General features: G+C 43.4%; 1 protein-coding gene across 5 annotated transcripts in view; it reads right to left on the bottom strand.

The window, feature by feature from the left end:
* KTN1 (kinectin 1) overlaps positions 1-11,474 on the bottom strand; it is a 54,210-nt gene extending 42,736 nt beyond the window's left edge. For all 5 annotated transcript variants that reach the window (XM_059819999.1, XM_009813511.2, XM_059819996.1 and 2 more), the window contains exons 1-5: positions 10,952-11,474; positions 9,196-9,333; positions 6,567-6,734; positions 4,079-4,209; positions 1,862-1,978 (exon numbers count right to left, since the gene is read on the bottom strand). In XM_059819999.1, coding sequence (XP_059675982.1) covers positions 1,862-1,978; positions 4,079-4,209; positions 6,567-6,734; positions 9,196-9,333; positions 10,952-11,474 — 1,077 coding nt within the window. The remainder of the gene's footprint in view (positions 1-1,861; positions 1,979-4,078; positions 4,210-6,566; positions 6,735-9,195; positions 9,334-10,951) is intronic.
* Between the last annotated feature and the right edge of the window lie 5,977 nt (positions 11,475-17,451).

The following is a 17,451-nucleotide window of genomic DNA, read 5'->3' as shown; positions in this document are numbered from 1 at the left end:
GCACTTGCTGTAGTAAGCAAAAACATTAAGTGCAGCTTTCAGCAAGCTCCCATCGCAGAACGAGGTATTTGTACCATCTAAGCTTCAGGTGTCTCTAGCTCCGCAGCACAGCACGCAGCTCCTTACGGTGCCAGGAAGCCTTGACACACAATTTAAGTGCTCTAAATTATTAGCCTGAATACCCTCCATCTCTTCAGAGTAATTATAGCTTTTTCCACATTTCAATTTAAATAAAAGCTATTCTCTCTTATAGATCCAACTTACTAGCTTCAGGAGGCTGTTCCCCCTGAAGTGACCTGAGTTCCCAAGCCCATGTTCACGGAGGTATTTAGGAACTTGAGTCACACCAGACATTTTAAGTCATTTCTGCAAATACAGTGTAAACAGCTTGACACAAAGCCTTCTCCATGTTATATCTGCATCTGCTAAGATGCAACAAAAAGAAGGGCACCGGGACATATTCCAGCTTCTTTCCACCCCTCCACCAATTCCACCATCCATCTGCAGTCCTCACTAACTCAGCTACCCTGTCGAGGCACTGCCAGAGATCCCAGGAAGATTAACTTTCACCTAGCTTGTGTTTTGCCAAATACCTCCGAGGTCAGGCACCTCTCGCTCTCATTTATCCTCTCCAGTTATCATCTTTATCAACACCCCTGCAGGAACAGCTCTGCACCTTAAAGTCCCTCCTAGCTTTTGGCAGTGTTTTCAGAGAAACATGTTAATTAGAAGATAAGAGATTTTTGTCAGTCAAGCTGAGCTTTTCCCCTTGTTTATCCTGATACTTTAGCACTGCAGAAACTTTGCTTTTACCCATTTTCTCCCAGCTTTCAGGAATGCCTATTTATTTCCCCTTCTCCTTTCCCTCCCTCAATCCAGATGGCAAAAACGCCCTATGACTCCTACTTCTCTGCAGCTCCTGCCTTGTCTTTGCAAGCACCACTTTGCAGATGCTTTTTTCCCCAACCACATCAGCTTCCCCCACACCCAGGCTCCTTCATACATTCCCTCTGCTTCTTCAGCAGCAGATACCTCCCCTTTCATCCTGCAATCCTGAGCCAGAGTTTCCTTCCCCCTCCCCGCCCTGCAAAGACATCACAAGTCCTTTCTCCCTACAGCTACATATTGACTATCCCAAACCTCTCGATCCCACCCACAAATATACACCTATCTGTGCCCTGCCAGGAGCTCACACAATACCCACTCCCTTCTTCCCTCCTCATCTGCCAAGGCTCCCAACTCCCATGTCCTCTGGCCACTCTGCTCCCATCTTTAGCCACCCAGCTCTCTATGCCCAACGTTTGTCCCACAACGTGACCTTCCTGAGCCTGATACCCGTGGGCTTCCAAACTAGCCAAAACATAAGAAACCTCCCCCTAAAAGTCTCCAATTCACTCCATATCTGTCTAATTATTTGTTCTACCATAACTGCTTTCCTCTGAAACCTTCATAAAAAAAGAAGTCAAGTTTCATAAACTAGTCTTGACTAGTCTTGAATGCTAGAATACATACCAAATTAAAACTGCGATGCAGAAAAGGTGTTTAATTATTTGCATCCATAAAACTGTACTATACTCATGAAGGAAGTGTTTTTAAAGTAACCTTTTGAAAAGAAAAATAGTCTCAGCTTAAAAGTCTCAGTAAATGAACTCTCTGGAAAAACTACTGGAAAATAACTCTGCATAAATACATTAATAGCATCATAAAACCAAACATAGTGTCTTGGTAGGCTTTCCCAATAGAAAAATTCCACCTTTCAACTTATATTAAGCTCAGTAAACCAGCATTTGTTGGCTGCTAGTCCTACAAGCCCCTGCTCCTCTCCCACAGCTCCCTATATGCATGAACCCTTTATATTTACCTGGGTAAGCTGTTTGCACTGCTCCTTTGCAACGGCTGCCTCCTCCTTCATCGCAGCGAGCATTTTTTCTTTGTCCTGTAGCTGATGTACAGCTGCAGCCGACTCAGCCTTGCTAGCCTGCAGTAGAAGTACATTAAAATGATCATACACGCCAGAAGTACTTGCAAAGCACACCAGCAAGCAGCAGAGCAAACTTGAGAGGAAGAAACACCCCCTCCTGCCCCCGAATCGTCCGTCTGTGTGGCGTACATGGCACCACCAGTACCCCATTCTGCTGCTAATGGATCCTGCAGCACCAATTTCATTAGACAAGGAAACGCATTTTCAAATGCACTGAAACCAATTAAGACAATAAATGGGCTCTTAAGGTGCTTCCCTGTTGGAAGAGAGCTGCTGTAGTGGCACTGGGGAAAACAAAGAACTGCCATTAGGAGAAATAAAGGAAAAAGATGCAGAGATGCTGAATCATTCAATAATTGAGGTTGGAAGATACTTCCAAGATCACCTGGTCCAACCCATGCTCAAAACAGGTATAACCTAGCTTGCATTACAGCTACAAACTTAATCTCTTGAAATAACTCACTACAAAGGGAAAAAGGGAACGCTGATCTGGCCTCTCCTTCCACTTCACAGGAGAGCCTCCAGTTGACATAATTACATTCCTGCTGGCACACTGACACACAAAGTTTCAGAGATACTACAGGGAACAGAACTAGAGGAACCATCCCCACAGTCCTGCCGCTTCTATACTGGTCCTAGATGAAACAACTGCGCTAAGGGGCAAACCTTCTAAAATTTGCACTCAGACTTCACTCAATGAAGTCTGATAAATGAAGCCGCAGAGAGGAGTGTCAGTCCCCTAAACCCACTCTTAAATTGTTTGGAAGTTCTTCTTTAATGGTATTGTGCTGTATATATACACAAAACACATTGTCAATGTTTTGCATGAGCAACAGATAGGAAAATATTGACATTTCCATCTACAGAAACCTACATTTTTTGGTTGTGTACAAACCCATTTTGATCCTAGAGGTTTATCTTTAACACAAAATATTCCTTAAAAAACCCACCAACAACAAACACAGCAAGCAAGCTGGCTGATGTTCTGAATAAAACAGGGGATACCGTTGCAAGTGAACCACTACAGAGTTTTCAGACAAGCACTGAAACAGGGGCCCAGAGAGACCATGAAGTCCTTGCCCTTGGAGGTTTTCAAGACGCAGCTGGACAAATCCCTAAGCAACTTGCACCGAATTCAATGTTGACCCTGTTTTGAGCAGGCAGTTGGACTGCATGACCTCCTGAAGTCCCTCCCTTCCAACCGGCATTATGTTGTATGCCACTACATTGCGTTAATTGAGTTGACACATACCCAGTTCTGCATTTCTGTTTTGTTACCGTATCTGCAGAAGAATACAGAATTGCAAGATTTGAAGTGTGACAAACAGGATGTTACAAGCACAAAATGACAATCATAACGAGTCATAGGAGGGAGGAGTAGATATTTGTAAGACATTGGTGGTCACCACTCTCTTCTGTCTTAATACAAAAATTAAAAAAGAACTGCCAAGCACTGGCAGAGGTAGCCCAGAGGGGCTGTGCAGTCTCAGTCCCTGAAGGTTTCAAGCCAGACTGGATAAAGCCCTGCGCAGAGTAGGAGGTTGGACTACAGACCCTCTGAGGTCCCTTCCAAATCTGAATTGCCCTACAATCCTATGGAAAATATCCAAAGAACTTGGCAGACTGGAATGTATAGACTTATAAGATGGAAAGACTTGCAAAACACAGAATTAGCTGGTTGAATGCACAGCCACAGCAGCTTTTTCTTAATTTCTACTCTAGTTTATCCTATTCACACATTTGTGAAAAATCACTCCTGAAAGTCACCAGACAGCCTTGCCCCATGCCAACACACATGCGTCAGCTGCAGCAGCAGCCCTACGTTATATACCTTATTCTCCATGGTTATGCCTGCTCTTTATGAGCAGTCAAAAGCCATCAGCCTGTCTAGCCAGCCCATGGGATGGCAGATGGCAGCACACAGACATCTGACAACTGCTTTCTGCATGCAAAGCAAGCACAGACCAGCTGGAAAAAGTCTTCCAAAGACAGAATGCAAAAATCACAACAGAACATTGATATAGCTAATTTGACAGCACCTCTTTCAATGTCTGCTTATTTAATAGTCTTCTCTCCCCCCCACCCACAGTCATTCACCTTTTGCAAGACATCATGAATTGCACTGGATTTTTCCTTTAACACCTCCACTATGCAACGGGCCTCATCTTCAGTGAAGATCATATTCTTCATGGCCATTACAAAGTCTTTAAATTTTACTTCAGCATTCTCTGCAACACAGAAGGGAGGATATATTTACTTTGGACTCCAGACAGAATTATTTATTTTGCCTCGAAACAGCATGTGATGGGGTATCATTATACATTGTATTTAATTTCAGCCTGAAATGCCAAGAAGCAAAAGGTCACGAACATTCAGCAAAAACAACATATCTCCGATTTAAATCTGATAACAATCTGCCAGCTGACAGTTTTGGGAAAAAAATCCCACCACTTTGTTTGTACAGTTGGTAACATTTATAGTGTTGCTAGCAAGAAGACAAAGCATAACACAGATTTTGGGGGAAAAAATAGCATTAATGTGAAAACTTGAAGAGTCCTTTCTAGTGTATTATGACAGTAATTCAAACTGAGCTCTCAATTTAAAGGACAGCCTGGCTCCACAAACAATATGCAAATGACAAGGTAACAAATTTAAGAACTGGCACATTTCTGATTACAATATATGGAAACAAGAATAATATTCCATCAGTCTAAGTTAGGAAATGAACTGCTGCGGAAGGAGTTCAGCAGTAGGAAGATAAATCAGTAAGTGTTTAAAAAGACACAAACAAGAAAACACAATTCAACTCATCAATGGTCTTACAGGAACAAAAAACATCATTCATATAAAAACAGGCTGCACGTACATAGGTCATTAGGTGGCCCCCTAACTTAAGTAAATGGAAGAACAAGACCGAGGCATCCATTACCTCTGTCAAACATTCACCAGTGCACAAAAGTACATCAAGGGACTGGAAGGGGGGTGGAAAAAAAAAAAAAAAGGAAAAGCTTAAAAGTGATGCTTGGTTCAGAAAATGTCCCACAGACCATGGAGAAGGGTCCAGGTTTCCCACCATAGGTACTAAATGTGCCACTGAAACCACACCAAACATGAAACCCAAGCCTCTCTAAAATGTGAAAAATTAATGAAGAACAAGAAGTGCTGGTGATACTAAGCCGCTACGAGAAATTACCGAGCATAAAACCAAATCACTGAATAACAGAGTCCAGGGAGGCAGGTGGGCAAGTGCTGAGAAATTCTAGCACACTCTCTCCTAGTCCCAAATCCAACTTAGTCCTGGCCACAGACTTCAGATGACATCATTGCTGTATTGACATCATCAGTGATGTTGTTACCAGGAATATGCCAAAATCCTGAGACCACAGTCTGGTTAACCAGGAGTCTATGAAGCTTGGCCTGGACCAGCCTGAGCCCTGCACTCCCTGAAGACAGAAGACCTTGCCCTTGCATCCAAGAAGCTTACAACTAGAATAGGGGAAGATTTCTATATTGGGAGGGCAAATCCCAGCTGACACAGGAGAATTAGGAGCTCACATAGAAGATCACAGCTTGCAAAGGATATAAGAAGGGATGGGTGCACGCGAGAGGCTTTGATGCTGCAGGGCAGTAATATGCAGCCATTGAGCTAGAAGCACAAGAGGAGCTGCAGGCTAGTGGGAATCCAATCTAGATACCACACAGAGCTGCCAGGAAGCTTTCAAGTGAGCATTTTAGAAGACAAGTCTAAAAAGAGAGGTTCCAAGGAGTGCAGTGAGTGACCAGGCAGACAATGTTGGGAGAGCCAGCCTTCTGCACAAACATGAGCGGTGATTCCCTGCTCAGTCACTTGGCTTCTCCTCTCTGGCCGCCCACAAATTTGAGGGTCTCGCCTCATGGCTCAGTAAGTCTGGCATGCTTTGAGCAGGTCAGTGGCCTATTTAAAAAGTTTCAGGGTGGGACACAATGCTCATTAATCGCTCCAGGCCTCCGTGGGACGGTACAAAGGAAGGTCCCCTGTCCCAACCAATTCCAACTGCATTGAAAGGAAAATTTCAAAGTCTTCCTGGAAACTGCCAGACTATGTCCACTGGCAATTTGCTTCAGGTAAGTCCGTGTCGCACTCAGAGATAACACGCTGGCTGGTCAGCCCCAGCTAGCTCCTTGAACAACCGTAGAGCATACAGGCTGCTCTCCCAGTCTCAAACAGACGCCAACAGCCTGTGCTGAAAGCTCTTGGTTTAGAGTCCATCACTGTTAGCGATGCCTGAACTATCTACTGTAAAACTAGCTCGCATGCATCTGTGTGGTCTGCGATCACCCGTTTACTCACTGTGAGGACACAAAAGCCTACAGTCAGCGTTAAAAGGATTCAGATGGCGCAAAGCCCTTTCAGCAGCGCCAAAGACAGGGGAGAAACAAGCACAGACAAGAACAAACAGTGTCCCACAGCCACAAATGTTTTCCTCAAATCGCTTCTTCCTAGCAAATCAGAGAGGATCCCCCTCCCCACATACACAGCATGTTTTCCCTGTTCAGGTTTGCAAGCAGGCTATGCCAGAGACAGACTGCATTATCCGTTTCGTACCTTTATCCGTTTCATTCTTCAGTTTCTTGCCACTGCTCTTCTGGATCCCCTCATTCACGTTTTGTTTTGCTACTTCAACCGCTTCTCGCTTTTCCGAAGTGCCAGCATCAGAATTATCCATCAAAGGAATATAAGTAGTTGCTTGAATAAGAGGTTCATCCACCAGAACTGTAATCAAAAGTCCACAGGATGAGTTAAAGCTTTTTAATAATTAACATCAACATTTTTAGAAAAGGTGCATAACATATTAGAGAGTTGGATTAAAGCATCTCTAAACTCAATAGTTACTTATACTCCCTATTTCTATTATCCTTCACAGCTTAACTCATTAAAGCTCTTCAGGTAAGTTCATTAAATAAAGGTCCCTAATGCATAGTAATTTAATAGCTTCAATTAAATTTCTACTTCCAAAGCTGCCTTTTAGCATTTTAAAAAGTAGCAGAGAAGAACCTTTACATTTTGACTTTCATTTCACTTTAATGAGAAAGTTGCACATAGCATCAGTGAGACTGGTTTTCCTGTGGCTGCGTATGAAATCATTCAGCATCCCTGATGCACGAGGATACCGAAGTCTTTTGTCCCTATTCTGTTAAAAGCTGGTACTTTCCTGCCAACATTTTCACCCAGATTACATCACCTGTGAACTAAAGCATTTAGGCAGAACATGTGGTAGGGATAGCAATCAAGCTTATTTCACATGCAGACTAAATTGCACTTAATGAAGATCTCATCTGTCAGAGCAGGCTTTAGGCATCATTAATATTCAAAGAGGTACCCAGAGGTACTGGCCGACCTCGGGTCTTCATTCACACAGCGCTGTACAAACGTGGTGAGAATCAACCTCTGTCCAAAGCACTTTTCAGCCTGCGCCGCCGAGACAAATGCAGGGGAGGGGAGAGGAAGAGCAACAGACCAGAGACAACAGATACGGCCAGCAACAGAGCTGGATTTGCTGTTTGCCCAGTTCCTGAGCTGCTGCTCCACGCTGCCTGAAGTATGCAAGACGTTGCGTGCAGAGCCATGCCACAGCGGGAAAGGCTGATGGACAACAGATGCCACGCGGCAGACCAGAGAGAGGAGGAATTGGGTGGGATGCAAGGTTTCAGGCATCAGTGCAAAACGAATACGCATTCCTGGCTGCCAGAGCCAGTTATAAAACACTTTTGTATTCTGGCTGCTGTTAAGGAGCAGAATAGGCCAGATGGACTTTTCTGTCACCTGCTAAAGTCTTTCACTTAAGCAGCCAGCAAACACCTGCAGGTACAGTGCAAGCTCGGAAGTGAGGAGAGCTCTCCTCTAGCAGAAATATCCCCCATCTAATCCAGTTACCACCCTCACCTTTTCCCCTCCTCTATTAACTTCCCCTCCTCATTTTATTCCCCTCCTTTCAAAATCTATTTAATATCAATGAGACATTCCGCAGTGTCAGTAACATCTGAAATCCCCATAGTACTGTCTTGGCTAATCCAGATGCCCACCACAGCTAATTTTCCCTCTGTTATTTTGGAGAGGTGGCTTTAAAAGGAAAGAGCTTGCATTCAAATAATGCATGAGCTATTCCCGTGTAGCACTGACAGCTTAGCCCTAATGCTGGCTGAGCTGGTACTGACACTTATTTGCCACATACAGACAAGTTTGTGGTCCATAAAATGGCCCCTCAAAAAAGGGCAATGGATGCATCAGGAAAAGCACAAAAGCATCCAATAAAAGGCAATCACATCCTACGTTCCCCATCAGTAGGTTTCTTCCAGGAGTAATTTTAAAGTTTTTCAGTTGTTGTAACATACAGGAACCCTACACTACTTGGAACCCCACCCTGGTATGACCAGGGCCCACAACTGATCTGGACCCTAATGACCTGACCAAAATATAAAGGAAACAGTGATGAACATTGTCCACTCCAGAGCAGTCCACCAGCCACCAACTTCTTCACAGCTGTCCCAGTAAAGAAGAGTTTTGAGAAGTTAACAAGGTGGCCTCGCAGCACTTCATGGTCATGCTCTTCCCAAAAGCAACAGGCACAATGGGACTCATTGTAAAAAAAAAAAACCACCAGCACACCAAAAACAAACTAAAAAAAACCCCAACCAAACAGAGGCAGACTGAGCCAAGAGGAGACAAGAAAGAGCATCTTGGCAGAGAATGAGGGATGACAAACAGTAAAGGCCTTGACAGCAAAGATGAACATTTTATGTTGGAGCAACAGCTAGCTAACAAAAGGACAATACGAGAGGAACGTGGTCAAAGCAACCGGCTAAAAAAACTGGAGTCTTGTTTGCGGCAGATGACCGCAGCAGTTCCAGACATGCCTTCCTCAGAGCAACTTAGCGCCTGCTCAGCTTATACTTTAAGTCAACACATTATTCCTCAATTCAAGCATGGATGTTTGGATCCAAAAGAGCTCAGAAAGGTTCACAGCATCATCCCATGTTCAGTAGTATTAGATGTTCATAAAGTTAAACAGTATCTCAGGCTGAACAATCTTTCCTACCTGGAATTCCTGCTTTTTTGAATTGAGAGTTATTCTTCTACCAGTTTCTTTTCCAAAGGAAGAGAAACTAAAGTATGGATGGCAAAAAAGGTTTAACAGTCAGGTTTATCTGAACTAAGTCACAGCCTGTATTCTCACCATTATCAGCTTTCTGCTTCTTTGCAGAGACCTTCTTCTTTCCCGATACATTTTCTTGCTTTATCTCCTGGTGGAGCAGTACTGGGTCTTGCTTTTTGGCAGGAGATACAACAGAATCAGTCTTAGTATCTTGATCATCTGTAACAGACAATTAGGACAATACGCTCTTCTGTATATTCTCATCATTACTTTTAAATCAGTAAATCTGTAATAACCACCGAAGTCCACTCCCAGAAAAAAGAGACTCATGTATTTTACATCAGAACACAAAGTTATCCGTATATATATGTACACACATGCACTCACAAACAGATACACTTCCCGTATCAGACGAGACCCCAAAGCAATAGAAAGGTTTAGCAGAGTCAAGAGCCACAGCACCTAGCGTTTTGACAGAGAGAAATCTTATCTGCAAGCAGAACATACAGCAATGCAAGTAACAGTTTAACAAATCCAATCCAGGTTTTACTGCGACAGAGCAGACAGCACGTGTTACCCGTATTAGTTCCTCGCTTGCAGGAAGTATTTTATTCCCACCCCATGAACCCACTTGGGTATTTCACACACACCCCCAATAGCTACTGGGACTGTGAGAAGCAGAAAATAAGTGTTTCACATTAGGGAACTGTTCTTTTAAAAAGTTGTTTCTAGTGAGAAATTTTTTATCTTTTTGGACAGCCTGTGCTATGTCATATTCTTGTTGGAGCTGACACACACAATACAGGGTTATGGTGTTAGCTCCTGTAATCAAGGATAAGAGTTAGTTGTGGCTGCCCTCAGAACAGTGCTTGCAGACCACATTTTAACCACGCCACAGAGATTTTCGGAGAACACCCACAAGCAAGATTTAATACTTTTTTTGTTGGTAGTGGGTGGGTCTTTTTTCTCCCTTTTTTCGGAAAAAGAAAAAATCCACCACATCAAGCAGCAATGTCGTTCTTTTTCCTCACTCCCTGTAGCAAACCCTTTATGACTGAATTTCAAAAGGGTGATCTGCAAATACCTTGGGTTTCACTTATTTCTGAAACTGGGTATTTTTATTCTTTTTTTATCTATTCATAGTCAGACAACCACACTGACACATGTCAACTTCTGCTGGGGATACGGTCAAGACAGTCACAAGGCCATTCTGACTACAGTTTTCGGTCTGTTTAGGGTGGATGTTTCAGTTACAATGGCTGGACCAGCTTTCTTTTAGCATCAGTTCCATTCAATTATAGAGGTGTAGCAGGTGGGAAGCAGCTTTAAGTGCTTCTTTGCATGAATCAGCCACCAAACACCTCTTTGTACATTAAGCCTGCACTTAAACAGTGATTTGTTTTGCACATTCTGCTATGAGGTTTCCCTAGATGCCCTTCTTTATCAGAGCAGCCACTCTTAGGACTCCGCTTTTTCAGTGCCTGACATCAGAACGCACACAGCAAACATCTAATGACTTCTTTCAGGTAGTCAAAATTTTGACAGCTTGAGAGCAAAGTAGCCAAACCATAGAGCAAAGCAGGGATGCGAGCTACTCTCTTTCCCTCAACAGTCTTTAGTAGAAGAAAGCAAGGATGGGAGGAGGAAAATCAAAGCATTGCTGCCAGATGAAAACAGGGAGAAAAAAGCAATAGCTCGTAAAAAGGAAAAGGTTAGAAGTGAGCTTTGCCCCGTAGAGATCAGGCAGAACAGTTGTGAGAGAGACACTCTGTGGCCTTGCAAAAAGCAGAACACGGTTTTGGCGTTCTGTGCAAGAAGCATATGCAACATCAGATACCCATTCCATTTTTCTGCTTCTTCTGCCCAGGCTTCTTCTTAGATGCTGCTGATTCAGATGGTGGAGTGGGCTGTTTTGTAACAGGGACTGGTTCTACTTTCTTGCCTGAAGACTTGGATCCTTCCGACTCCTTAGTTACATGGTCATCTTGAACAGCTTTATGCTTCTTCTCCTTCTTCTTCCGTTCTCTAACGCCGGTAGATGCTTCAGTCACACTCAAGGGAACAGGAGCGACATGCTCTTCATCTGTACTCAGGGCATCAGAGAGCTTAAAGTCCCGAGGTGTACTTTCAGAGTCAGACTCGTGGATGTTCCCATTCTGAGCTTCTTTCTTCTTGTTCTTTTTCTTCTCCGTTTTCTTTTTATCAGTCTTGGTAGGTGGAAACTTTAGGTCCCTTTTCTGTTTGGCAAGGACTTCATCATATAAAGTTTCTTTCATGAAAAGCCAAAAGAAGAGGAAGATGACTGTAATAACCACAGAAGGAATGAGGATGATAAAGTAGGTAGACTCGTAAAACTCCATTGTGCTTTTTCTTAGCTATATTTAAAAAAACCTATGGGGAAAAAAGAAAAAAAATTAGGTTGTGAACAGGTTTTCCTTCATATTACTTCCCCCACCAATTATAATAATAAAAGAAGCTTTGTCATGGTTTTAGAGAAGCCTTAAAATAGCTTTTAATAAAATTACCAAACTGTATCAATCACGAGACAACTTCTGGAATCATTTACCATTTGCTTCGAAGTTATTAGCCTGGATAGGCAGGAACTGCAGTTTGCAAGACTGCTGATCTTGGAAGAGAGCAGTTCTCCTCTTTCCTTACTTTTCTTCATCTTCCTCATTCTCCCTTCCCAAGTGAATTTCATAAAGTTAAAACTTTTGATTTCAGGAATACATGAGACAGCACTTTCAGAGGCTGTAAAATAAGGACTAGTACATGCAGAGCAACACTTTTTTTTTTGCCATAAATCAAACATAACGAATTAAGATTTTTATCTTGGCAAGTGGGAGTTAAATTTCAACTTCCTTTTGTTCCCAGATTTATGTCAGCTTCAGAAGTGGAATGAGGGGAAGAAGGGAGAGAGCCCAACCATAAAGAATCAGGTATTTTCAAAACTGCTTTTTGAAGTCTAAAACCCATCTTTAAACTCATGAAAATTCCACACATTTATAGGAAAACAGGAAGATCTGTTCCTTATTTTGTGCGTGTAACAGTGTACAACTTCCAGGGCACTAGCAGACCAGATGACTCCAGCATAATTTGCTGAAAACACTATTTATGCTCAGAGCATTACTTTTTTTTAAAGCAAGAACCACAGAGTTAAAAAAAAGTCGGGATGAAGCTCAAAACCTAATTTTGGGGCTAAGACAAGACCAATTTTCCCATTTCACAACTCATCACTATGAAGAGACCTCGATTTTTGCAGGAAGAATTCAAATCCTCTCCAGACTGTTTGTTCCAAGTGGAAAAAAAAATGCACTAACCATTGAAAAACACAATCAAAACTAATTAAGAAAGTGCAATTCCCGATTCACTCACTCAGTTTAAAAACCACCACGGAAAGCATGTGTTCAACTACATTTTCCTCTACACAAGAAAAGATGACTCCAACTCAACTGTCCCTTGAGAGACCCATTCCCTTGGGAATGAAAGGCAAGGGACCTAACCCAAGTTGCGTCTCCCATAATCTTTGTCACCTTCTCTGCAACCACTGCCCAACTGTCTCGTCCCCCAACACAGCAAAGGTCCCCAACAACACTTGGGGACACAACCTGTACTGTTAGCGACTCCGGGCACTGCTACACATCAGCCTGCCCTTCTCCTCAACCAAGTTGAGGATGAGAGCTTCACACAGGCTTAGACATAAGCAAGGTAACCCCGAAAGAGTAGGGGGGAAACTGCCCCACACCTTAAAGCAATATTGCTTGGAGCATTTCCACTGCCGCTTAAGAAAAAGCAAATAGATGTGCCCGCTGAGGGCACAGGGAATAAAGTCCATATAGAAGTTGCACGGCACAGGGAGAGGTCAGGCTCTCCTCGCTTCTGGGCAGACAGAGGAAACCTGCTAGTATTAGACTTCAGGTGGTTTTTTTACCTCAACTCCTGGCCATGCCATCATGTCACATTGGCGAGAGCTTGGTCTGGAGCCTGGCTCTAGCTCAAGAGGGAAGAGTTGTTGTATCTAATAGTTTCTGGACAGAGAGGAGTTACTGTGATAATATATTTGTACAGGGCATTAAGCAGCACAGAAAGCAAGGAGTGGGAACTCTAATTTGGCTATTAAGTTACCCAAATAAAAGACTAACATTTCAGTACACTAATTATTCATCAGTTGTCTTAATGTTAAGTCTCCTCCCAGTATATATTTATTTTCCAAGTGCGCACAGCTCACTGAGAAGGCTTGGGTCTAGAATTACATCCAACAGAAAGTTTCAGAAGGGCTCAGACGGATGGGAGGAAAAGTTTGTCTTTTGGGAAGAAAAAGCAGATGCTCGAAACTAAGCTGGCGCTTTCAAAATTATTAGTTACAGCTACTTGATAAAACCAGCTTCCTGCACTAAGTGATCTAGCATTAGTCATCTCTTGAAGGAAACAGATCTTGAAAATTTGCCTCAGCCAAAGTCAATATCGAATGCTTACGGGAGAAGCTAATCCCCAAGGTAAATATGTAATTAAGCAGATTTTTCACAAGTGTAATTAAGTTGATCATTACAATACATTACTGCAACAATTACAATACCTAACCACAAAGAGCCCAGAACAGCCCACCTCTGCCTTGGCCATAGACAAGCATGCAGCTGCCATAAATTCATCCGATTGCTTCAGCTGAGCCGGGATGATCGCACCCTGCAGCCCTCCCTACACGTTTCCCAGCACCCGACACCAGATGCTCGGGTCAAATCACGCGCTTGGCAAAACACACGTTGTAAAGGCTCAAGACATCAAGTGTCAGGAGGCATGATGGTCAAGGCAGGACCATGTATAAGCAGAAAGTGATTGCTGCTTTGAGACCAGAGAGGCTAGAGACATTTAAAAGCTTCAGCTGCTTTCAAGAGGAGCCATAAATACATAGTTATAACAGCTAGTCCGAGTGGAGAATACGTACTGGATAAGATGAGGTCTGATCTCAGAGCTGGCTGAGCACCACGAGCTCTGCCGAGCCTCCGTCCACCACCCTGCTTCTTCCCTCCCTTAACTCCACTTGTGCAATGGGATCATTTGCACCCTACGCCGAATCCACAGCACAGCGTTGCAATGATGAGTTTCAGAGCCTCCACAGACTCAGTTGCTGCTCCTGTTCTCCTCTCGCTCATCGGGGCGAAGCGGAGCGTGAGCCAAATGAATGCTTCCACCCCAAACACTGGCCATCAGAGGCACGCAGATTTCATCTCTTAAGTCCAGTGGGGAATTTCACGTACACAAATGGAGCCTTTCGCATGGAAGCAGGGTTCAAAAAAAAAAAAAAAAGAAATATAAGTACAAGTAAAAGCCTCAGGATGTAACTAGAATTGATTAAGCGCACCCAGGAATGGCAAACAAGAGCTCTGCTCTGATAGTAATACACTGATTTCCCATCTCAGCCCAGCATGAGCAAAGGCATTTAAAAATCACTTCTAGAAGAAGGCTATCATTGCTGCTGGCTTGCTTGCAGAATGACAAGATGACATCCTTCACCATCCACCCCTTGTCAAGACATCTTTATGAAGTGGCATCCTTGCCTTGGGGTATTTGACTCACACAGTTTCCAGTTGTCCTCCAACAATCTAAAATTACTGAAAAAGTTTCTCCATTCCCATTTATATTTCTGTATTACATTGACAAAGAAAAAACAGAAGCAATTTATAAGGAAAAAATCCTATGCCATACAAAAACAGGACAAAGAAGCTCCTTTTATTAAGCCAGAAACAAGTGAATGCTATGTTAAAACACCTTCACATACCAGCTTAACTCCTCCTCAGGATTTAGTTTTACCATTCCTCCCGTTCCTGCTACCTATGGAAACATGAGACACCCTCACAAAAATATTACCTCTCCCTCCCTAGAAGGGCTGCAAGGGAACTTTTATCACTTGCACCCCTCCCTCGGACACCTTTCCGGGGCGGCTGCATCAGCTCTCTACCCACTCAAAGCTGCAATCCCCAGGCAAGGCACACCCGGCAGGAATCGCACGTACTCACCCCCTCGCTACTGCCAACAAGAGGCACAGCGACTTCAGCTACTTTTAAATGTCAAGGTATTTGGTTAAATACTCACCTTTCATCCGTATTCGATATTTAACCTGATATTTATCGGGCACGTTTCTTCGAGCCCGGCTGCCCAGCGCCCGTGCCAGGCTCCCCACTTGCAGACACGCTCCCGTCTCGTTCGTAAATTCAAGAACTCACAACATCCCTTTAGTCATTCTGAAAAAGGGGAACAAACCGCATCTGTCCCAGCCCGCGCACAGACTCGGTTACTGTTCCCATCCTGCGTTTAACAAAAGAATTGCACTTTTGTTCCCCTAAACAGAGCCCGTGCCACAGAAAATAACTATTTCTGAACTCCAGTGCAGTATTATTGCTTGCACCTGACTTCCTCTGCTAGTTAACACTGCCCTGGGTTTTCTAACACCCCCTTTGCTTTTTGCATTTAAATCTCAAGTTCCACCCTGCACGGATACCACATTTCACGGGATATTCATTCAGTTTAGGTCCAGGGGATTAGCTTACTTGGGAAGACAGAAATAAATTATAGCTCCATCTGGCTAATGAGTCTCTGGTAGCTTAGCCCCAGCATGTTATAAGCACGGCTTCTATAAATGCTTGGGTCCCAAGACGCACATAATCTCCAGGGATTTGTGCCTCTGAAAAACTAACATGAAGGGGGGGGGGGAAATATAGGTACCAAGGTGATTTTTGTTTTTTTGTTTTTTTTAATACTAAGCAGTTTAAGAGATACCATATATGATTTAGTTAAGGCAACAGGTCCTTTAATTGGGGTATTTTGCCTGGGATTTTCTCAAGCTGCTTAGCGGACTAGAAGAAAGCCCTCACATTCAACAGTCACCAGGAACACAGCAAGAACTCTCAGAGGAGTATCTGTATTCAATAAATTCTTCAAATAGATAACAGTATTTCTTCCTTAATCTGCACACAGTTAGCAACACGCTCTGTATCAGCCAGCTGCAAAGAGGATTCTCTTGAAAACAGCTTCACTCCCAAACTCATCCTCCCCCCGAGCTCTTCGGGAGAGGATGCCCAGCAACTTGGGCTAGAATAGGGCAACTGAACCCAGATCTGCCCCAGGTAAAATATAATAATGAAAGAAGATGTTTAGCCACTCCATGCCTATTCCTCATCCACACAGCGGGAGCCACCAGCTCTCTGTGACTTTGTTCATGAGCATTAATTAAAGCACTGCTGGGCTCAAGCTCTGGAAGGAGGACTGTCAGAAAAACCTAAAGGCAGTTCATTTAACATCAGCATTGCTACAGTGTAAGAAAAAACTGCAGAGTAAGAACTTAGGTTGGTTTAGTTTGGGGTTTCTAAGCAGCCCTATGCCACTAAAAAAAACAAGACGTGTTCTTCACGCCCCAAGACGAGATATGAAGACAGCAGAGCTTCTGCGATGTGACACTAAGAGGCAGAGAGTGAAAGCCGAGCTGTCAGAGCAGGCAGGGATTCCAGTCCAAACTTGCTCCGAGTTCATTAACACCTGGCTAACTTCAGCAGATGAGCAAGGGTGACCCAGTCCCAAAAAACACACTGCCCGGTGAACACCGGTGAGAAGCCAACTACACCTCAACACTGCTTTTAAAACAGGAAAATAAGATGTTACACATAAATCTCACCTGGCACTTATGTAAGGAAAAAGGCAGAGCTCCCAGCAAAGTCACACAAAATCTTCTTATAGGTCACTTAAATTTGCGCACCTCAGAGGTGTGCATGAAGCATCCACCACCTAGAAAAGCTGTAAATCTAAACGGCCCTGCCAGTTTTAACCCAGATGGCAAAAATTTAACCTACTTTTTTGTATTCTTTTTAAACTCTACTTTTATCACTGTATTTCCATGCTCTGTTTACAGAAGTCCTCTCCAAACTAAGACGGGGCGGGGGGGAAAGCATGATAAACAGCAGTTCAAGCTCTGCGTTTCTTTCATTTAAATACTTGCCCCGACAGCATGATTTATGCAGCAACAGAAGAAAGCTGTACACCCTCGAAATTACAGGCTGAGCCATTCACATATTAAAGTCACTCTTCTCTGGGAAGGAGACCTGTTCAAGTGAAGCTCAACAGTGCTCAACACCCCCTACAAACTGCTAACAGCCAGAGGAGAATGAGACTTGTCAATAAATCTTCCCGTTCTTCACTTGATTACGCTGATACAATTAAGCCATTTGCGAAGCACAATCTCAGTGCTTCAAATACCCTCTAGGTAAATATTTTCCATTCCAAACATGCCACTGTTTGTACCATCTGTTGGGCTCTGTCTGCTCTCAGTTGCTTGATGTTAGTTAACAC

The sequence above is a fragment of the Gavia stellata genome, chromosome 7, assembly GCF_030936135.1.
Source record: "Gavia stellata isolate bGavSte3 chromosome 7, bGavSte3.hap2, whole genome shotgun sequence".
NCBI lineage: Eukaryota > Metazoa > Chordata > Aves > Gaviiformes > Gaviidae > Gavia > Gavia stellata.
The sequence above is the reverse complement of the archived record's forward strand: the minus strand, read 5'-3'. Positions and strand labels throughout refer to the sequence as shown.